The sequence below is a fragment of the Eulemur rufifrons genome, chromosome 2, assembly GCF_041146395.1.
Source record: "Eulemur rufifrons isolate Redbay chromosome 2, OSU_ERuf_1, whole genome shotgun sequence".
Lineage (NCBI taxonomy): Eukaryota > Metazoa > Chordata > Mammalia > Primates > Lemuridae > Eulemur > Eulemur rufifrons.
Window position 1 is genome coordinate 38628581 of NC_090984.1, and position 23503 is coordinate 38652083.

Consider the following 23503-nt stretch of genomic DNA (forward strand, 5'->3'; position numbering starts at 1 on the left):
ACTTGTAATTGGTTAAAGAAATGAAGCTTTATCTAAAGACTTGGCATATTTTAAGTTAAGATAAGGAAGTCTTTTAATCAGAGACAAGCTACCAGACAGATACACAGACTCAGTGATTTGTTATGTAAATTGAGGACCTACAGGTTTGTTTTGCATAGCCTTAGACCTGTTAATGAGTTAAAAAAGATACATACAAAAGGGAGGAGAGGGGTGTGATGAGGCATGTGTGACCTCCCTCCTTATGGCCAGCAGCTCAGTTTTAGGGTATCCCCTTGGCCAAGAGTGAGTCCATTCAGTCAGCTGGTGGGGGGAGCCTTAAGATTTTATTTTAGTTCACATTTGTTTTTTGTTTTTTGTTTTTAAATACGGAATGCTCCACGAATTTGCGTGTCATCCTTGTGCAGGGGCCATGCTAATCTTCTCTGTATCATTCTAATTTTAGTATATGTGCTGCCAGAAGTGAGCACTGTTTTTCGTTTTTTGTTTAGTTAACAGGACCCACTGTAATTCAAGAGGGTTTTACCTTGGTATCCTTACCTTAATTATGTCTACAAAGACAGCAGAATGCAATACCTTTGTGAATGTGTTAGAATGTTATAATTCAGCAACCTTGAAATTTTTATACAGCAACTTCTGATAACTTCTCTAGCAGTCCTATTATAACTTCTGATGAGGCAGAATTGCTTTTTCTTATAATCAACTTGGGTTTTCTTTTGTTTTCTTATTTTTAATAAAAAGGGCCTTCTTGTAGAAAAATACCAGTTTGACATTCAAAATATGTTAACTAACCAATACTTTCCTCAGGCTCTTCCTATATCCTTCCTAATCAAGAAACAAAAAACTGGGCCCAATAGCTGCCCTAGAAGGTAAAGTCTTAAGTAGTTAATTAATATTTTTCTCCCTATTTTCTAAATAATTTCTTTTTTTTTTTTTTTTTTTTGAGACAGAGTCTCACTCTGTTGCCCAGGCTAGAGTGAGTGCCGTGGCGTTAGCCTAGCTCACAGCAACCTCAAACTCCTGAGCTCAAGGGATCCTCCTGTCTCAGCCTCCCGAGTAGCTGGGACTACAGGCATGCGCCACCATGCCCGGCTAATTTTTTCTATATATATTTTTAGCTGTCCATATAATTTCTTTCTATTTTTAGTAGAGATGGGGTCTCGCTCTTGCTCAGGCTAGTCTCGAACTCCTGAGCTCAAACGATCCGCCCACCTCGGCCTCCCAGAGTGCTAGGATTACAGGCGTGAGCCACCACGCCCGGCCTAAATAATTTCTTAGTTTGAATGAAACACTCACTCATTTGTATTTAGGAAGTACTTGGCCTACAGCAATCTGTGATGGTTTGCAAGGGACTTTTGTCTAAGATTGAAGTGGTGACAGAGTTAAAATAATGACACAGACATTCCCATTTCCATTATGATAAAAACATGCTTCCCAAATAATAGTGTTATCATTAGAGCCTATGAATAAAAGATAAGAAAAAATTATTGTGGTAGTCCTTTGATGTTGGTCCATAGATTATTATTGCTATATTAGAGACAGAAATGATCTCAGGAGTTTTTGCAGGGCTTTGTCCTGAAGGAGTATGTGAACGTGTTAGTTCGCATGTCAAAAGCTGCCTCGACTCAGGAGGGTGTCTCAAAGGTCAGTAGCAGCTGTTTTCCAAGGTGATGCTGCAGTCTCAGACCTGTGGTTTTCGCTTGCTTTGAACAACAAAACAGGTTTGCATGGAGCCACGGGATGAGAGCTGATCAAAGAGTGCCGGCCCAACAGACAGACATCTATGGCTAAAAGCAATTAGTCAAGCAAGGGACAGCTCTTGCTTGACTCCTGATTACCTGTCTCAATCCACAATAACTAGATAAAGAAATATGGAGCCACTATTTCTCTGTTTAACTTTTCTGCTAAAGTGATAGTTTTATCTTAGAACTTAGAAGTTTGTCTTAGAAAGATTTTGTAACCGTTTGCTCACGTAGATAGAGTTAATTAAGGGATCCCTTAATTAGAAGCCTTATGGAAGACTTTTAACCTGAAACGAACTATCTGTTATTATGTAAATCTGTTACCCCTGGCAACCGATCACTGTACCTATAAATGTGGAGTCTCCTGAGCCCCCCCTTTTCATAAATCTATTCTTTAAAAGACGGTACTATCGTCTCTGTGTATTCTTGTATTTCTATATTCTATTATTTCCTTATCCTTTGCCACGACCCCTGCCTGAGGGACCCGATTTTTTGCTGGGAGCATAGCTAACTCCCCGCACTTTGATTTTTCTCATAAGGCCAATTTAATTATTAAGTTGAAATTAATTTACAGATACCAAGTAAATAATAAAGTAAATATAGCCCTTACAGAAATGTAAATTGGAGAAAATGTTAATCTTCTACTATTGTATTGTTACCATTCATAAATATACAGTGTACACATTTATTAAAGAGCTTTTAAATAAATTTAATTATAAACAAATATCAATGCTATATCACAACATTGCATGCCAAAAAAGGCCCTAGTTAGTCCATTTTTATAATGGATATTTTATATGAATAGGAAATAAATAATCATTGTTAGACTAGGTTTTGTTTGGTTTTGTTTTTAGAGATAGGTTCTCACTCTGTTGCCCAGGCTGGAGTGCAGTGGTGAAATCATAGCTCACAGTGACCTTGAACTCCTAGGCTCAAGCAATCCTGCTGCCTCAGCCTCCCAAGTAGCTGGGACTGTAGGTATATGCTACTGTAACAGAGGGAATGGCCTGGAAAAAGTGGCAAAAATATTTTCTGTCTCTAAAGCCTGAATCTCTGCCTTAGGCCAGTGGTTGGGAGGGGCAGGGTAAGTCTTTTGTTTATTTGTGTAACAGGAGATGGCCCAGCCTGAGCTAGTAAAGGGAGATCCTGGGTGGAGGTCAGGAGATTGTCTTCAGTGGAGATGGAATGATCAGAATTATCAACTGTAGTTGTACAGTAATTGCCTGAAGCTGAGAAGCCATCCATTAAAAGCTCTGTATTTCTGTGAACGTGCAGGAAATTTGAGATTTTGAGACAAGAAGGTCTACTATTTTTCCTCCTTTCCCAGCAAAGTAAACCCTCTTTCCTTCCTCCTCAAACCGCTTGTCCTCGTTCTTCTTTGGCCTCGTGGACAAGTGCCAAGTTTATGGTAACACTACCATGCCCTGCTGATATTTTTTAATTTTTTTAGAGAAAGGATCTCCTTTGTTGCTCAGGCTGGTCTGATCCTCCCACCTCAGCCTCCCAAGTAGCTGGGATTATAGGCTCAAGCCATCATGCCTGGCTTTGTTAGACTATATTTAAAAAGAAGTGTTGGCCGGGTGCGGTGGCTCACGCCTGTAATCCTAGCACTCTGGGAGGCCGAGGTGGGCGGATCGTTTGAACTCAGGAGTTCGAGACCAGCCTGAGCAAGAGCGAGACCCCATCTCTACTAAAAATAGAAAGAAATTATATGGACAGCTAAAAATATATATAGAAAAAATTAGCCGGGCATAGTGGTGCATACCTGTAGTCCCAGCTACTCGGGAGGCTGAGGCAGGAGGATCGCTTAAGCCCAGGAGTTTGAGGTTGCTGTGAGCTAGGCTGACGCCACGGCACTCACTCTAGCCTGGGCAACAGAGAGAGACTCTGTCTCAAAAAAAAAAAAAAAAAAAAGAAGTGTTTCCCTACATGTCCCTTACCGTTTAACTGACAGTCATTTGAGAGTTCACTAGGGTACACAGGTAATTAATTTTCCCAAAACAAGTCTTCATCTCATTAAAGTGCTTGAGCATTTTATCAGGACTAAGCTCCTGGCTGGAAAAGGTGGCTCATGCCTGTAATCCACTCTGGGAGGCCAAGGTGAGAGGATCTCTTGAGGTAAGGAGTTTGAGACCAGCCTGAACAGGAGCAAAACACCATATCTATTATTAAAAAAAAAAAAAGGACTGAGCTCCTGACTAGGCCCCAACAGACTATTTATTAATGGAAAAAACCAAAACTCTGTAAAATAATTTAAAGAGGTTTATTCTGAGCTGAATACATGTGCCCGATGGCCCAGGGATCCACAAATCCAAAAAGCTTTGAGTAAGTGGTCCCAAGGCAGTTGGATTACAGTTTAGTTTTATACATGTTAGGGAGATGGGAATTGCAGGTAAAGTCATAAATCAGTACATGGAAGATACACATTGGTTTGACCTGAAAAGGCAGGGCATCTTGAGGAAGAGGGAACTTACAGGTTATAGGTGGGTTTAGAGATTCTTTGATTTGTAATTGGTTAAAGAAATAAAGCTTTGTCTAAAGGCTTGGAGTAAGTAGAAAGGAATGTTTTAAGATAAGGACCTTTGTTATTCATAGAGCAAGCCACAATAGATATACTCAAAGTGTTATGATTAAGCAAATTGATGGCCTGCAGATGTGATTTAACCTTTGCCTTTCCTGGCCTTAGGTCCTTTTAGTAATTTAGTATCTTATTGCCGCAAAGAATCTGTTTTATCATTCTTATGATCTCTGTTTTAACATTAATGCTGGTTGGTATTCCAAATTCCAAAAGGGTGGGGGCATAATAAGGTGTGTCTGACCTACTTTCCCCTCATGGCCTAGAACTCAAGTTTTAATGTTTTTCTGGGGTCCCCTTGGACAAGAGGGGGTCCATTTAGGTGATGGGGGCTTAGGAGTTTAGTTTACAAGACCAAACCAAAATGGAATCACTCATGATCAAGTTCCATTTCTCCAAACCAAAACTAATTAGGTTTGTGTGACTAAAACTTAGGGCATCAGCGCTACTCTCAGTCACCGTCATCCTGGGTTTTCAGGTCCAACATGTGATTCATAGGTTATGGTGTAACAGAGGTAAATGTTGGAAAAAGGGCAACAAAATGTTTTATGAGTTGTCTCTCTAAAACCCCTATCCTTTGGGGGAATTAAAACGTGTATTTCTTCCCTGCGGCCAGTAATCAAAGGGGCAGAAAAATGTTCTTTGCTGTTTGTTTTCTAGAGTCTTAAACCACAGGAGATGGCTCAGTAGAATTGTCCGAGGGTCACAAGGTCATCCTCACAGAAGATAAGGTCCACCAAAACCACCAATTATAGTTAAACAATAGCCTGAAGCCATGACCATGTGACACTGGTTAGACCTGAGCCCAACTGCTGAAAACCCCCCTTTGCCCCATTTTTCTACTGAAAGGCAGGATGGCGGTCTTTGAGATGCTGGTCTGCTGGCCTTCTCATTTACTGGCAAATTAACAAACTTCTCTTTCTTTTCCTCTAACCACTTGTACTTGTTCTTCATTCTCACTGATTTGGCCTTGGGGACAAGTACCAAGCTTTTGGTAACAAAGGTGTTCTTGTTATCATGCATTTCTCAGTTTTTGTCATTCCATCTGGAGAGAAACCGTTTGGCATTCAGTGGATAGCTACATGTGGACCATAAGACCTTCTGAGATGTAATCCAAGCACTCTGGGAGGCTGAGATGGGAGGATTGCTTGAGGTCAGGAGTTCGAGACCAGCCTGAGCAAGAGTGAGACCCCGTATCTACTAAAAAACAAAATAGAAAAATTAGCCAGGCATCACAGGCATTCCTGTGGTCCCAGCTACTCAGGAGGCTGAGGCAGGAGGATCACTTGAGCCCAGGAGTTTGAGGTTGCTGTGAGCTAGACTGATGCTACAGCAGTCTAGCCCAGGCAACAGAGCAAGACTCTGTCTGAAAGAAAACCCAAAAAACCTTCTGAGAGAATACAGGGCACACTACTATGGTAACTATCAGGAGGATAATACTAAGAGCTTAGAGTATTCTCCTTAGCCAGGGCATCAATGAACCAAACCAGCTGAAATAAAAGAAAAACAGAGGTGAGTGGCTAGAACAAACTGTAAACTTGGTGTCAGTGTCTGAGTCCAGAAGGAAGTTAGTTGAGAAGATTTCCAGATTTGAACTCAAAGAATAATTTTCTGGTTTTCAGTTTGAATGTCTCTGGTTATTAGCACTGGGCATTTTGGAGATGGGAAAATCAAAATCATCAACTGTAGTTGAAGGACAATATCCTAGAACTAAAACCCATCCCTTTAAAAGGTGTGTATTTCTGCTTATAATGAGGAAATTTGGTACTGTAAGATGGGAGTCTGCCATTTTCCTCATTTGCTGGCAAATTAATAAATCTCTCTTTCCTATTCACCAACCACTTGTCATCGTTCTTCTGATACGGCCTTGAAGACAAATGCCCAGCTTTCGGTAACAAATTAGATTATTATTTTTGTTTTACAATAGTGGAAGAAGTTAAGGTTACTTGCTCACATGACTAAAGCTTTTTTTTAACTAATATTTGTGGAAAAATGCTTTTAAGATTTTTCTTGTCAGTTTCCAAGTAGTTTGCGTACTTTTTGACAGAAAGGCCACATTTCCTTATAAGGATCCTGAGATTTTGAGGTTTCATCCAGTGTCTGTCTACAGTGGTTCAGCTGTACAGAGAGAAAATCTTAGACAGCCTATCTCTGAAAAATGCAGAAAGATTTGGGTCTCTAGCAGGGAGTTAAGTCAAAGAATCCTTGCTCTTCTGTAAAATTTTCTGTAACTATTTTCATCTTGATTAACCTAACTGGTCTTTGCCCTAAGCAATTGTGAGCCACGTTTTTCATCATGATCTCTGCCTTTTGACTTTTTTAGCTTTCTCCAAACTGAGGTAAATAAAGTGGACTCATTTTGGGCCTTTCAATGTTGGAGGACCAGAATTGGGCTCCTTTTGGTCCACCAACCTTTGATAGTGTGGGATTAAGATGCTTGTTTTAATCAATGCCTATTTTATTCATGCCGTATTTATATACTTACTCAAAGAATTCCACCCTAAATTTGCATTTCCAAAGGGTTGGCTCTTAGGTAAGACAAGGTAGAGATTTTACATTTCAAAGGCACAGAGGTTAGAATTCATATTTAAGTATCATTATTTGTGAAACAAAGAAGAGTTTGGGTAAAAGGTGAAGCTTGTTATATAGATTTAAGTCAATGCTTTCTCTCATTTAAGAACTTACAGTGATTTTTCTTTGTAGATGTAAATTTTTTATACAAAAGTGTCTCAAAATAACTGGCTTATTCAGCTGTTAGGGGGCTTCCCAATCCAGCTTCTGTTTTTTTAACTAGATTACTGAGTTGAATAAACCCCTTAAAATTATTTTACAGAGTTTCACTTCTTTTCTGTTGATAGCATGTTCTATACATATGGACATATATATATATATATATATATATAAACATGTACATATTTATATAATTATATATTTAAACATATGTTTTTTCGTCTGTTTTCTCCTACTAGAACTTAATATAATCTAATCTCCATTAGGGCTGCCTCCTAGTGCCTAGAATAGTCCCTGGATTTTAACAGGCACTGAATGACAGTACATCAAGGATTGCAGAAAACATGCTTGATTTTGACATATTTTAGCAACAACAAAACAAAAAGGGCCTAAGCACCTGCCATAGTAAGGAATTTTAGGTTAGAATTTAGATTCTACATATTAAAAATATGCTGAGTGGAGTCACCTTCCCCACTCTTTGGCTGGGTGACCCCGCAGCAAGCCATTTTAAACTCTCACAGCTGCATTTCCTCCATCGGTCAAATGGGGCTGGTGGTGCGGGCAGGAGCATCCAGTGGCTTGGTGGTAGGGGTGAGCAGTGTTTGCATGTGAGCTGTCTGGTTGTTCCTGTGACCCCTCCCCTCCCCTTACCCTTCCCTGACCCTCCATTTCTCCCTTTGTGAGCTTTGGGAGAAAGTGGATAAAATGGTAATTCATTGTCTTTGTCCAGAAGATTTTTGTTGTGTTCAGTGGCTAATCCAGGGTTAGATTAGAAGGAGGACTTCTGTTTAGGAAACTTAACTTTTACCCACTGGGACCAAAGTACAGAAATTTAGCAGAACAAGGATTATGAAAGTTTCTTGGAAAGGTTTGGGTCATATATCCCAAAGGACTTTGGGTGGTTTCACCTTTGCTCAGGCCTGGAGTACCCCCACACCTTGCCTGGAGTGCCCCCCGCCATCCTGCATGGCCTTCTCCTCTAGTAGCCTCCCAGCCTAGCTTGCCCTGCTTTCTCTCTTCTGGTGTTTGTCTGTGTTATATACAGCCAAGCACTTTATGTGTGAGTCCAGTGTCCAATAAGATTCTAGAGCTAGAGTTGTGCCTTTTATCTCTCTGTGCCCACATGGCACCTGTCAGCATGCTGTATTCCTTTGCTCAGCTCTTGGCTAGGCACATGGATTACACACAGGGGTACAGCTGGGGCCTACCAAGCAGAAGCTCCCAGGCTGGCAGGGGAGACAGCTGGGCAGCGAGTGTGGGGAGAGTGGAATGCAAAGGCCTGCAGCTGTGGGCAAAAGCTGAGGCTCTGAAGGCCACAGAAGTAAGCCCACACTAAATATGGGCTGTTTGAAGTCACTTGGGACATCAGTCATAGTTGCCCAAAATGTCAGACTTGGCAGGGACTTTAGAAATCATCTGTTACAACCCCTTATCACTTAAAAATATTTAAGTATAGAATTGTTTGCAAACACTACCAAGCATAAAGAAAAAAATTACAAGTATGTAATATGACCCAAAAATAACCACTATTAATTTTCATATATATTTCTAAACTTTTTTCTTTCCTATTCATGTAGATCTCATCTTTTTTGCAAAAATGGAGTCATTCTGAATGTATTAATTTACAGCTTGGAATCACACTGTTTTGTGACATAATTTTTCTCCTCCAAACCAAGATGCTGTGAACATCTTTTCAATCAATAAAGATTCTACGTAATATCTTAATGGTTATGTAGTATTTCATTGAGAGTTTAACCAAAATGTGTTTAATCAATCCTTTATTGTTACTCATGTAAGTTGTTTACATTTTTTTTTTGCTATTGTAAGTAATGCTAAAATGGATATCTTTGTGTATATGTCTTTTTTCTTTCCTTCAAATTCCTAGAAATGAAATTACTCCTTCAAAGGGATTGTGCAGATGTTTGGTAAACCCATTCCTGGATTGCCTTCTAGAAAGATTGTACTAATTTATACACCAGCATTGTGCGGGAATGGTTGGTTTCCCACATCCAGATAACTCTTGGTATTTTCATTGTTTTTCATTTTTACCAGTGTGTTCTTCAATATATTCTGTCACTCTTAAAAAAAAAAAATAAACAAAAATATGAATTCGCTTGCCACAAACTGGGTACCTACAGTGAAGGGGAAAAATGGTTTGTATAGTTTATTAAGGGAGATAAGGCTGATAAACTCAAATTCTGTTACATCCTTCACCTGGAAATGTTGTGCAATGCCTTGCTATTTGATGTTTTGGAGGAAGTGAAAACTAATTTTTCTTCTTGCTTGTGCCATTACCAGATAACAATTTTTAGAATATTTGGAAGAAGTTGATGAGGTTGCAGAGTTTGAGCTGTTTCCTCACATCAATCCATTTTTATAATTAGAAGACTCAACTTTTCTTACCCCCTAATGATTCACAAGAGTATTCCAATTGATGGTAATATCCTGAACCTGAAACCAACAGGGAAAAATAACAGTGATTTTTTTTTTTCCAGTAAAGGTACTCAGACCGAATTGAACATACGGTTTATGATGGCAGCTGAAATAAATCTCTGTGTAGAGTAAATCACAGATCTTGAAGAATTGTATAGCCTATCAGCCACCAATGCTTATACTATGTTAAAGATAATATCAAACTAATTGCGTATATAAAAGTATACCACATTCTCTGGTATCTTTGTACTTTTATAGATATTCTGCCTGGAATGACCTTTCCTTTGATTTAGTTTTATCTTCCCTAGGACATTTCTCCTGATCTCCTTGGTCTCTCAATTTCAGCAATCCCTTTTCCTTTTCTTTTTTTTTGAAATAGGATCTTGTTTTCTGGGCTAGAGTACAGTGGCATGATCAAAGTTCACTGCAACCTTGAACTCCTGGGCTCAAGCAATCCTCCTGCCTCAGCCTCCTGAGTAGCTAAGACTACAGGTGAACCCCATGGCACCCAGCTAAGTACTTAAAATTTGTTTATTTTTTGTAGAGAGGATGTCTCACTATGTTGCCCAAGCTGGTCTCAAACTCCTGGCCTCAAGCGATCTTCCCCCTTCAGACTGCCAAAGTACTGGGAGTATAGGCATGAGCCACCATGCTTGGCCACACACTTATTATTAATTTGCTAATCTCATTCTCCCAAAATATTGTTAATTGAAATAATAAAAGCCACTGTATTTTATTTGTGTGTCCACATATGCACAGTATAGTATGCTATCAGTGTTAAATAAATATTTGCTTAATACATGAATGAATAAGTCTTCTCTTCTACCAGTCTACCAGTGGGAACTATCATTCCCCTGACTTCTTTTTTTTTTTTCCTATGATACTAACTTTATCCCAACCCCTGACTTCTAAGGCATTATTTGAGATAGCAGAAAAATGGGCAATTATTGGTCAGAATCTTCCTTAATTCATTTTTTTTTTTTTTTGAGACAGAGTCTCACTCTGTTGCCCGGGCTAGAGTGCCGTGGCGTCAGCCTAGCTTACAGCAACCTCAAACTCCTAGGCTCAAGCAATCCTCCTGCCTCAGCCTCCCGAGTAGCTGGGACTACAGGCATGCGCCACCATGCCCGGCTAATTTTTTCTATATATTTTCAGCTGTCCAGATCATTTCTTTCTATTTTTAGTAGAGATGGGGTCTCGCTCTTGCTCAGGCTGGTCTCGAACTCCTGAGCTCAAACGATCCACCTGCCTCGGCCTCCCAGAGTGCTAGGATTACAGGCGTGAGCCACCGTGCCCGGCCTCATTTTTTTCTTGGCGCTCCTGTGTTCCTTTGTCTTGATAAATATACTCAGTAGACAAGTGAGATCATGAAAACTTGTTGAAGTTTTTGGAGTACATGTACAAAATAAGGGTAAGATACACTAAAACACTTTCTACCTTTTATTTTGCTTCTTTGAACACATTTTTATTTTTTTTATTTATTTTTTTTTTGTTTTTTTTTTTTCATCACAGAATTGCAGGTTACATACGTTGCCCCACATTTTTATTTTTAAAAGTCACTGTCATTCAGTTATCAGTTGAAATGCTTTATTTCTTAAAGGTATTTTTAAAACTGATCCAAGTCTTTTTATATTCTAAATTAAGTGTTCTTGCCTTAGATTTAAAACTAATTTTTGCTAGGTATATTTTCTCTTAAATAAACAAAGGAATACATTTTCATAGAGTATGTTGAAAATTAGGAAAATCAAGGGTTCTGGTTCTGTCAGGTGCAGTATTTAGAGTGTTATTTTGACAAAATCCAGTTGCTCTGATATGGCTTGAAAATGCTTGCTCCCTTGGAGTGTAACTGCAGGGAAAAAACTGTGGTATAGGTGAAAATTCACCATAATGACTTGAATTGGTTTTATACATAATCATCTGAGGTTTTGATAGTGAGGTTGCTGTACGCAGTGTCTTTGGGTCCAACATACATGAAAACACAGGATTGCCAGGGTTTACACAAGGAGGCAGTTGTTCAGGTTTCATTTCTGTGTCGGAATTTAAAGGTGAAGTACTTTTCTTACCCTAAAAGATAAACACATAAAATCATTCTCAATTATAAAGTTCTAAAAAAATTAAAACTTAGCCCCATCTACTCCCCCTTTTCAGGAATCCTGTTCTTTTGAGAGCATAAAAGACTTCCTGTTAAGTGACATATACCTGTACAGAGCAAACTTGTCAGAAGTAGGCATAAAATAGCTTTTTAAACATTCTGTATTAGAACTATGAGAATTTATAAAAACATTTGTAAATCATGGGGGAAATTTGTAATTATCATAGTTGGAAGAGGAAATACAGCTTGGTTTTAGAGTGAGAAAGGAACAAGATAAACATTCAGGGATCTGAGCCTGAGTAGGGAGGGAGGGAGCCATTAAGCAACTAATTACACAGCTAACTGAAAAATTACAATTGGGATAATTGCTACGAAGAAAAAAATATAACACAGTTAATGAAGACATAGTGGGGGTTCTAACCTACTGTGTTCGGGGAGGTAGGGAAGGCCATTCTGGTCAAGCACTATTAAATCTAAGACTGACTGGAAGGCAAGGAAGAAAAAGATAGAGGTGAGAACAAAGTGTGACCAACATCAAGTAAGTTAGGGTAAAAATGTCTTGAGATGAGACTAGAAAGGCAGAGGCCAGATCTCTCAGGGTCTTGTCGACTATGTGAAAAATTTGAATCTTTATTGTAAAAGCAGTGGAAAACTATCTAAGGAAAGGAGTGCTACGAGGTAACATAATTTTTATTAAAATTACTTTGGCTGCTGTTAGGCCCCTTCGAGGATGTGGAGAGGAGCTGCAGTAGTTCATGTGACTAATGATGATGATTTATAGTAGGGCAGTAGCATAGAGATGGAGATAAGTAAATAAATTTGAAATATTTTGGAAGTAGAATTCATAGGATCTGGTGATTGATTGGAGGTGGGTAGTGAAGAAGAGGGATAGCTCTAGGATGACTTCAAGTTTTCTGTACATTTGGACTGCAATTTATTATGTAAATTAAAATTATATATACATATAAAACCAAAATGTACCTGGTGTTATATACCATGTAAAATATTTCATGACAGTAATTTAAAAAATGTAAATGAAAACCAGAGGGATCCAACCCATGGAGCAGCAGGAAAAATAAAAAAAGAAAAGAAAAGAGAAAGAAAAAAGAAAAAAAGAAAACCAGAGGGAGCTTTTTGTTTTGTTTTGTTTTGTTTTTAATTATGATACAAAATTTTGGCAGTGAAACAGAACTTTGCATTGATGGTAGCCGGATAAGTAAATATAATCAAGTTCCAAAAAATTAACAAAATGCATCAAGAACTTTAAAAATGTCATGACTTTGAATCCTGAAATTGTAGTTTTGAATTCTATCCTAAGAAACTTTATTGTAAAAAAAAATTTAATGCACAGCATTACTTACAAAAGAACTCAAATGGGTATTGATTGGATGGACATTAATTTTAATTATATTGCTTATGTCAAAAGTACTGATAAATTACTTGAAAATAGTTTCTTTTCTTAAATAGGTAAGTTTCTTCTTCAACCTTGCATTGGTGTAAGGTAAATATTATAATTATAAACTGAGGGAGTTCTCTGAAGTTCTCTTAGTATATAAATAGACTTTTTGTTTAATAAATTTCACTTTGGGATTATATCTATTGAGTTTTTTGAAACACTTGCAATGGCTAATCCTTTATAAACTCAATTTCATTGGCATTTCTAGCTGGGAAAATCATAAATACAAGTAAAAACCTTTATATATAATACATGGTCTTATAGCTATTTGTGTTTTACGAGTACGTGTGGCTGGTCATAATCCTAAAAAATAAAAATTTTTTAATGAGTTGAAATGAACCTGAGTTAAAATGTTTTTCCACAAAACATTCCTAAAGGCCAGTGTTTAATTTAAAGTACCATAAAACCATATTCAATCTACTCTTTAGTCAACTTTACTATTAATGTTCTACCTGAACAGTGTCCCGAATAAACTTTTTGAAAGTATTTTTCTGTGAATAAGGGTTTTAAAAATATGAATCAAGTACAAAGGAATGTGCCTATAGTCCTAGCTACTCCGTAAGGTGAGGCTGGAGGATTATTTGAGCCCAGAAGTTGGAGGCTACAGTGAGCTATGATCACACCATTGCACTCCAGCCTGGGTGACACACCAAGACCCCATCTCTTAAAAAAAAAAAAAAAAGTGGCTGGGTCAATGACAGCTAGAATATCTATCTAGACAAGATAGATATTCATGAAATAATGCTCTTATTCCCTCCTAAGAACTGACCAGTAAGGAGATTTTTCTGAGGCAAAAGATTAAAGGCTCTCAGCTCAAGATGACAGTAGAACAATAACTGAAGAAATGAACAGTAACCTAGAAAGTAGGAGGAAAAAAAACCACCAGCAATTTTCTCTCTAAAACCTATATTTGCAAAAGGGAATTTTTACTACAGTAAGAAAAAGACTTTTTCCCCTGGTAGAATAACAGCAGCAAAAGGAGCACTCTTGGATTGGATTTTCAAAAAAGCCATCAAGTGATCTAAAAGATCTGTTAAAAGGGTTTAAAGGAGCTCTTCTGAAAAGTTTGTTTGCCTATGATTTTAAAACAAAACATGAGAGCATAGTATAAAACATTATGATACTGCCTCATTTTATAAACTGTATAAGTTTATAAACTTTTTTGGGTTTTTTTTTGAGACAGAGTCTCACTCTGTTGCCCTGGCTAGAGTGTCATGGCATCAACCTAGCTCACATCAACCTCAAACTCCTGGGCTCCAGCAATCCTCCTGCCCCAGCCTCCGTAGTAGCTAGGACTACAGGTGTGCACCACTGTGCCCGGCTAATTTTTCTATTTTTAGTAGAGATGAAGTCTCGCTCTTGCTCAGCCTGGTCTCAAACTCCTGGCCTCAAGTGATCCTCCCACCCTGGCCTCCTAGAGTGGTAGGATTATAGCGCTGAGCCACTGCCCTCTGCCAACATTCTGCATTTCTAACAAAGTCCCAGGTAATACTCATGCTGCTGGTCACTGGATCACACTTTGAGTACTGGGCTACATGCTTGTTATGAAAGATGGGGCCAAATTGCAGCCAGGAGTTAAAGGGGCCTTTGGGGGACAGGCTGAGGGTTGTGGGGATTTGGAGAGGAAGGGAGTGAATTATAGGGCCAGATAATAATGACAGCTGCATGGATTATACAGGAACATGTCAACATGTCAAGCAGGTTGATTGGGAAACTTGTTTTAACTTGTATACCTTCTGTTGTAAGAGTTATAAAAAGCACAAATTGGGTGTCACCAGTTCTGGATTCTAATGTTGGCAATGATAATAGCAGTATGACTTTGATAAAATTATTTTACCAAGGATTTAAAGTTCCTTGTCTATAAATACAAAACAAAGGAAATTGATTAGATGGCTTTGTTTTCTAATCTGAAGACTTGGGTATCAGACCTGTCCAAATGTAGCAATAGGAAACTAAAACCACCCTAGGCAACATAGCAAGACCCCATGTCTAAAAAAACAAAAAACTGGCCAGGGATGTGGTGGCACATGCCTGTAGTCCCAGCTACTTGGGAAGCTGAGGCAGGAAAATTGCTTGAGTCCAGGAGTTTGAGGTTACTATGAGTTATGATTGTACCACTAAACTCCAGCCTGGGCAGCAGAGTGAGACCCTGTGTCTTAAAAAAAAAAAAAAAGTTATTTTATAAAATAAATAATCTAATAGTGGTTGGCAGGGTACTAACTGTGACTTTTAAAGGCTGAATTATATAGAAGATTGTTTATATGCATTAAATTTCTATTCTTTTTCCATAAACTCTTGTCATTCATGGTGCTGAGACACTTTAAAATCACTATATAAATGGAATCAATTTTTACTACTTTTATTTTTTGTAGGTTTGCCTCAATGTATATGTATGATCTCCCACTTCTGAAATTTATAGGTTAATAACACTTTATATTAATATACTGCAGTTTATTAATATTTGATTTGTTTTAAATATCAAAAGCAGAGACATTGGATAATAGTAAATAGTAAATCACAAGAATCCTAAGATTTTGATGGTATCTCAATAGGTCAGCTTTTCTCAAAATGTCTAGGTTTTCTCAGCACAGGGGAAAAACTTTATAGTTTGAAGTTGGCTGGCCTGTCTGACTTTTGGGAAAAAGCACCACCCTAACTTACTTTTATGGGCACCTAGGCTGGTTGCCCAGGGTAACCCATGTTTTTTTTTTTGTTTTTATTTTGGTTGTCATAGTCATTAATACTATCCCTTCAATCACTGAGAACTCATTTTTTTTTTTCCATCAAATCACCCTCTCTACTACTGACTCTAAAATTCTGATCAGCCTTGGCTCAAAATATAATACAGAAAACCAAATTTTCAAAACAGAAGTCAAGTTAATAAACTTTGTTGGCATAATTAGTACCATAAAATCTTGAAAAGTTAGTGTATACTGAAATCTTTTAGATCTCTAGGATAATTCACAAATGTTTATAGATTCAGAAACAAAATACCCATAGATGTTATTTTATGTCATCGACTTTCACCACAGCTTTCTTATTTGGGTTTTACCTTCTTCAAACCTGATATTCTTAAAATGTGGAGTTCAAACTAGATACAGTTAAAAACAAAACAAACAGCCTGATAAAAAAAATAATAAAAGGGTTACTTTAAAGTCTGCCAGATAACATATGTAAGCAACTGTGATTTACTTAAGGATAAAAAGGTTAGTTAAAATTGCAAATGAGGGCTGGGCATGGTGGCTCACACTTATAATCCCAGCATTTTGGGAGATGGAGGCAGGAGACTCGCTTGAGGCCAAGAGTTGAGACCAGGCTGGGCAAATGGGCAAGGCACCTTCTCCACAAAAAATAAAAGAATTAGCCAGGTGTGGTGGCGCATGCATGTAATCCTAGCTACTCCAGTGGCTCAGATGGGAGGATCTATTGAGCCCAAGACTTCGAAGCTGCAGTGAGGTATGATTTCCCCACTGCACTCCTGGATATTGTCTCTAAAAAAATGCAAATGGTTCTTTTAAAAGAGATTGTCTTAAAATTGGCCACTGAAAATGCCTTGAAAAGTATAAACATCTACAAATAGATGGTATCAATTGTCTTACTAATTTAATTTTCAGCTTCTCTTTAAGTTAGAGAACGTCAGGCCACTTTAACTTTGCAAAGTCCTTTGGTATAAAAACACACATTTATTAAAACAGAAAAATAAGAACAAGCCATTGAATAATAAAAATTGTTATTGCAGAAGTGGTAATTATAAAATTAAAAATTGTTTTTTCTTTTTTGGTGTCACAGTTGATGTTAAATATAGTTAACACAAGAGCAAAAATAAAAAACAAATCAGTCTAATTTTTAGGCACCCTTTTGTCTCTGCTTAGGGCCACCATCGTTGTTGTGATGCTTTCCTTTTTCATTTATTTACTTTTGCCACAACTGGGAACAGGCAATCCATTGCTGCCATCACCAGTGAATATAAGTGCACTATATCCTGTTTTCTTCTTACCCTTTTTTTGGATAAGGCACAATGTAAATAAATCTACAATTAAAAAGGTAACTTTTTTTTGTTGTTCAAAATCATCACTGGACAGTTTGCAGTGGAATACGGGTGCGTACCATCCCGGATCGTCTTTATACCTTCAGAGGCAATTCTGATTTAATGAAACATACATTTGCATTCGTAAGTGTAAAAGCTCCGTGATTGCCTAGAAAGGTGCTTTTGCGGGGGGGTGGGGGGTGATGGGGGTGTGGCAGTGGGTAGTGACTCAAATTATACTAAAGAATACCAACATTCAAAAACATCTAGATTTCTATTTAGACTTCTCACCCAGTTGCAGTCCGTCATTCTCACTCTTTGTTAATTTTTTCGGCAAACGCAGCCTTTTCGTGCAGCAGATAGGACGAAAGCCGGCGAGCGCCCAGGGACGCGGCCTTTTAACTGCACCCAATTAAAGTAGCAAAGAGAAGAAGAGTCGTTGGCTGGATCAATATGTATGAATCCGTTTTATCCAGGGAGCTGTTTTCCCGGGTGAAACCGCAATCGCTTTCTAGTGGTTGCAGCTCGTCTCCATAGCAACTGGCCGCGGGCGCCGGGGCCCGGATGTTGTGAGGATCCGCGGCCGCCCGGCCCAGCTTCCTGTAGCCTCCCCAGGCCGGCAACGCTCCTCTTCGGGAGTCGTAGTTCTTTCCTCCGCTACTACCCTGCATGAGACGCGGGCGGGACTACAAGTCCCGGCATGCGCTGCAGCAGGCTGCCCGCCTCCGCCTCTGGGCTGCGGACGCCTGGGAGCAGGTTGTTTTTATGAGAGGCGTCACTGGCGCCTGGAGCCGTGACCGCCGCCACCGTGACAGCCGGCGCAATCGGGAGGAGGTGGCGCTGCCCCTTCAGGTACGTTACTGGGCGGCTTTAAGCCCTAGGAAAGGGTTCGGGGCCGACTGTCGGGGTCCCTAGCCTGCACCCTCGGCTCACCAGCCTTGCGAGGGCAGTGGCGGGGTCTCCCTCTTAGACGGGGGTTGCTTGGGCGGGGACTTGACCCTTGGCGCCTGGCATGCGCGCCCGCAAGGGCCACATCCTCAGGCTGCGAGTCCACAGCTCCCGCAGCCGGAGCGGGCCCCTGAAGCGTCCGGTCTTGTAGTTTTGCAGCCTCCGAACCCCGCGTGCAGCCCCGAGCTGTGCGCCAAGGGTTGGGGAGCTGGTGGCCCAGGGCATCTTCCTTCCTTCACTGGTGAGGCTTGGGGCGCTTCTCGGTCCTGAGTGATGAGAATCCATATGGTAAAATGTTATGTGCGTCATCCTGTCGGGTTTTCTGCCAGCCTGTCTTTTTTGGTGACGTTAGAGCCCCGTGATGCCAGGAATAGAAAGATTAAATATTAAATAATGCAGCTGAGACTTCTGTTTATATGCCTGCCTAATAATGATCAAATCCACTTCATTTCCCTTCTTCCCTCCACAGGCCCCCTTTAACGTAGGTCTTCCTAATCGATTTGTCCTCTGTAGCACCTGTCCCGCTAAGTGCATTGTGAGCATTATATGTTTATCTCTGTTTAATGAAGCCAGCTCTGCCATTGGGGGCGCTGATTTTAACGAACTTATCCAATTAAGTTATTTTGTTGAATGGTGAAATTTGCACTGTTCCACTCTAGCTTTATTAAAAAACAGAATGGGCCTTTTTTGTAGCTAGAATAGATAACCAGTAGCACGAATTTTAGGAGATTTGCCTCCTCCAGTAAGGTCACATCCACTGGATAGTGCTTGAAATGTCACTATTAATGCATCGTGTCTTTGGCTTAAGGTTTGAATCTTATTAGGTCTCACGTATCTCAGAGGATATTTATCACACATAGCCAGTGTGAATGGTTTACTGTTCTTTCCTGACCTGGGATCATAGAGGGGAAGGGTTGGATTGGAGAAAGAGTATTATTATTACTCTTTTTTTGAGACAGAGTCTCACTCTGTTGCCTGGGCTACAGTGCCGTGGCATCAGCCTAGCTCACAGCAACCTCAAACGCCTGGGCTCAAGCAATCCTACTGCCTCAGCCTCCCAAGTAGCTGGGACTACAGGCATGAGCCACCATGCCCGGCTAATTTTTTCTATATATATTTTTAGTTGTCCAGCTAATTTCTTTCTATTTTTAGTAGAGATGGGGTCTCGCTCTTGCTCAGGCTGGTCTAGAACTCCTGACCTCGAGCGATCCTCCCGCCTCAGCCTCCCAGAGTGTTAGGATTACAGGCGTGAGCTACCTCACCAGGCCAAAAAGAGTATTATTCTAATGCATAATTTTGAACTGTTTTACACCACGGATGGGATTTCAAAGAATCTACTAAAAATTGCTCCCAAATACAGTTTGAGGGTATGGGAATACTCATTTAAATGAAAACAAGTTAGACAATAGTGTAATTCCAATTTTGTAAACCATAGAACAGGAAGTGAATCTATTTCTAGTAGAAATGATTCAAAGGATATTCACATTTATAAAGTGATTCTCTAGTGAAACGACAAATGATTTTTTTTCCTTATACTTTTCTTTAGGAAAAAATTTTTAAAGAGGATGCAGTTGTTACAGCTCTTTGAGAATTTGTCTAACAAATTCTAAACAGGCTACTGGAAAGCCCCTAAGCAAAAAAAAAAAAAAAAAAAGGCCGGCAGTAATTCCAGTTATATGGACTCTTTAAACATTATTTTAAAAAGCAAATAAGCAATAATAGTACAAAACCCAGGCAGAGTCCTTGCTGGTGCCTCCTACAGACTATGTGAATTTAAAATGTAAGTTATTTGGAGAGAAGAGACAAGAAATAGATTAGTTGGACTGGAAAAAATAAAAACAGATATAACAATAATTCTTAGCATTTGCACATACCATCTTTTGATCTGATTTCTTTTCACCTTGTATGGTAAAATCAAAAGCAAAAGTGCTTAGCTTTTTTAATTTAAGGATGGGCAATCTTGATTATTCCTGTAAATACATCAGGTCACAAAAGGTCCCACATATGAACCTACTGAAAAGATCTGGATGTAGCAAAATTTGTTTATTATTTATAAGTATTTGCCAGTGGAAATAAAGTTTTGCAGTTATAACTGGGCATTTTAAGCTTGTTAACATTGAATCACTTTGTTAACATTGAATGTTTTCTATGTCTGATATATTGGATTATCTTTGTTTTTGTTTTATTTTCTATTATGGTTATGTTGGATATGGACAGGTTAGTAGCATAATTCGGTAGCCTTCATTTTGTTTTCTGTCATAAAGAAAGGGGCCACATTGTTCTCCCATAGGAATACCCTGTGCATTTTTGCTATTATCAGCCTTGAAAAAAATTTGAGTTTTACCTCAGTGCCAAGTGTCCATTAACTCTTAATAAAATATCTGTTCTAAAATTGTATTCTTATCCAAGTTAAGATTTTAAAAAATTAGATGAGTATGAACGGCTAAAATCATAGATGTAGTAGTTTTTGAACATGTTAAGAACATGGACATAGCAACAAGGCCTGTTAAGCCCAGGGTATTTTAAAACAGAAAATGCAGACTCATCTAACAAGGCACAACTACTAGAGTGTGAATTGTTTTTGTGTTTGTGTGTGGTGAAGGTGAGGAAGTTGCTATAATCTAAGTGATGACTATTACATTTTCAAGAATTTCCTTCCTTGCAGTTCTGCAATTTTGACTAGATTAAAACAGTTAAGAAATTTAAGTTGGCTTCAAAGATCATTTCTAATGTATTGCACCAGATACACTTACCTAAATCATCTCTCAATTTGAATCTAAGATAAAATTTAGCCCTATAAAATGGGAAGAATTGCAAGTAACTGATAAAGGACTTTTTTTTTTTTTTTTTTTTTAACACATCAGCTGCCATGAGAGTTGTGTTTAACTCACTCTAGTTTTGACCCTGGGGCCACATGAAGCATATATAAAATCTTGTTGATTTTCTTATTGTTACAATTAATATTGACAATTTAATTCTAAAAGCGTGGATTAAATAGAAGTTAATAAATTTCATTTTTCTATTTATGTTTACCTTTAAATTACAGTTGAAGTTTTTATTCTATTTTTGTAATAAAACACTGTGGCCCCAAGGAAAAGTTTCTGATTTTTTTGTGTGGTTGTCAACGTGTTAAAGGACATTTAATGTTTGGGAAGCTCTTTAAGGGCCTATAAAGTTTTCTGAGGAAGTATTAGAAAATAAGTAAGGTGAGTTAAAGATTTTCTGTCATTACAGAAAGTAAATAAATCTCTTTTTTAAGGACTTGTTTATAAATCACTATTTTAAAACCTTACTCCTGGGCTGGGTGTGGTGACTCACACCTGTAATCCTAGCACTCTGGGAGGCTGAGGCGGGCAGATTGAGCTCAGGAGTTCGAGACCAGCCTGAGCAAGAGCGAGACCCTGTCTCTACTAAAAATAGAAAGAAATTATATGGACAGCTAAAAATATATATATAGAAAAATTAGCTGGGCATGGTGGCACATGCCTGTAGTCCCAGCTACTTGGGAGGCTGCTGCAGGAGGATTGCTTGAGCCCAGGAGTTTGAGGTTGCTGTGAGCTAGGCTGATGCCATGGCACTCTAGCCTGGGCAACAGAGTGAGACTCTGTCTCAAAAAAAAAAAAGGAAAAAAAACCCCCAAAAACCTTACTCCTGGTTCATATTACCAGTGTGATGAAATGTTAAAAAGAGCAATGGATTGGAAATCAGAAGATTTTTTAATGGTGTTGAGCAAGCAATTTAATTTATAAGTCTCTATTTGGTTTCATTTGTAAGTTGTAATTAATAGCCAATTGCCTTACTTTATGGGGTATTTGTGAAGATCAAATCATATATGAAAATAAAATCACTTTGTAAGTGGCAGAGTTATGTCCCCATGTAAAGTATTAGTGGCCTACATAAGTGACATTTACATAGAGCATATTATATATTTGATGTATAGTGACTTGATGTGATAATGTACTTTCTGGCTGGGAAGTTTGATTAAAGAACAGTGAAATGAAGCATACTATACTTTTGAAGTGTGATGATGATGTGATATATATGTTTTGAGTGGGTTTGATGAAAAAAAGTCAAAAGGGGGACTTCATTTGTTTTCTTGGTAGGGCTTGGTGGCTTTTTCTAGACTGAAGAAAACCTGGCTCCTGTCCTGACTGTGACTTTGCACCCTGCTGCATTAAAGATCTTGAGACTGCAGTGTACTTCTGTGGTTGGGCTTTTAATTTTGGTTTTGATTTGTTTTAATCTTACATCTATAAGTGTAAGAAAGATCATTAGTCTAATTTAACAGTAGGAAGTGGCTGTTTTTAATGTTCTAAAATAGAACTTTAAGTTGATTTCATGAACAATGAGACTACATGGAATATAAAATCCCAGGTCCTCTAAGAGATACATTATATGTGTAATCATTGGTCTTTGAGCCAAAGAAATCAAGGAGAATTTAGAGGCTTCCTTCTGGGGAAGTCATCCCTGGCAATTAGAGGATCTGACCCTTGAAACTTCAAGTTAGGTTGACATTTAGAACATTCAAGTAAAAAAAGTCTTTTGGAAACTTACCAATAAAATTTGAGGACTTTATCAGAGTAAATATAGGTAAGTGAAAATAAAAGGCAAAGAAATATATAGTGTATCATGGGTTGATAATGACTGCTTATATAATTAGTTGATAACTCATATAACATGTTTACTAACATTTTTATCTAGTACTACTACCAGAAACAATGGATGTATATATTCATCTATTCTGTAATAAGTTACACAAAATTTAACAAATAGAAAATAAAAATGTATAAAATCTCTTTATTTTCCAGCTTTCCTTCCCAAATGAAAAATGGAAGACAGCTGTAAGAAAATTAGGGAGAATTATCCTTTTGTGAAAAGGATGTTTAAAATAAACAAAAATATGGATATATAATGAATATGCATTTTTTGACAAGTAAGGAAATTTTTTTTTTTTTTTTTTTTTTTTTAACTTGAGAATAGAAGAAAATGAAGAGCCAGAACACGGTAGTTTTACTTATCTATAAAAGGGAGAAAGGCCACCAGGGGCTGATAGTGCTCATGTGAGGGCAGTATACATATATTTCTGTTAGCCCTTTCAGGCTTTTACAAAATTAAGATATAGCAATCCTGGAAAGTTGGGATTTTTCTCAGAATGAGAATTCCCGATGAAAGGAATTTTTCCATACTCTTAATAGCAGTTATCTTAATTTTTCCCCAGTGTTTTGAGTTCTTACTGTTTACTCATTTTATTTCAAACTTTTAAAAATCAGAGGTATAGTTTCTTTTGGATTGAGTCAAAAAGGAATATATTCGCCCCTTAGTATCTGCAGGAGATTGGTTTCAAGATATCCTGTGAATACTAAAATCCAAGGATGCTCAAATACCTGATATAAAATTATGTGATATTTGCATATAACCTACACACATCCTCCCTATATTGTTTAAATCATCTCAAGTTTACTTATAATACCTAATACAATGTAAGTGCTATGTGAATAGTTTT

At 38.2% G+C, this 23503-nt stretch overlaps 2 protein-coding genes and 1 non-coding gene across 4 annotated transcripts in view; 1 reads left to right on the forward strand and 2 right to left on the reverse strand.

Moving 5' to 3' along the window:
* Nucleotides 1-359: 359 nt before the first annotated feature.
* Nucleotides 360-467, reverse strand: LOC138381011 (U6 spliceosomal RNA). Its single transcript, XR_011232967.1, has one exon. It is a non-coding gene; the product is annotated as a U6 spliceosomal RNA (small nuclear RNA).
* Nucleotides 468-11193: 10726 nt separating this feature from the next.
* PIERCE2 (piercer of microtubule wall 2) lies at nucleotides 11194-17361 on the reverse strand. The gene is made up of 2 exons (XM_069492048.1): nucleotides 17344-17361; nucleotides 11194-11541 (listed from the first exon to the last, which is right to left on the reverse strand). Exons 1-2 carry the CDS (start codon nucleotides 17359-17361, stop codon nucleotides 11194-11196), a joined length of 366 nt encoding a protein of 121 aa, XP_069348149.1.
* A 452-nt stretch (nucleotides 17362-17813) lies between these two features.
* Nucleotides 17814-23503, forward strand: part of CCPG1 (cell cycle progression 1) — a 46776-nt gene continuing 41086 nt past the window's right edge. For both annotated transcript variants that reach the window (XM_069483568.1, XM_069483569.1), the window contains exon 1: nucleotides 17814-17904. The gene's annotated coding sequence lies outside the window, so the exon portion shown is untranslated. The remainder of the gene's footprint in view (nucleotides 17905-23503) is intronic.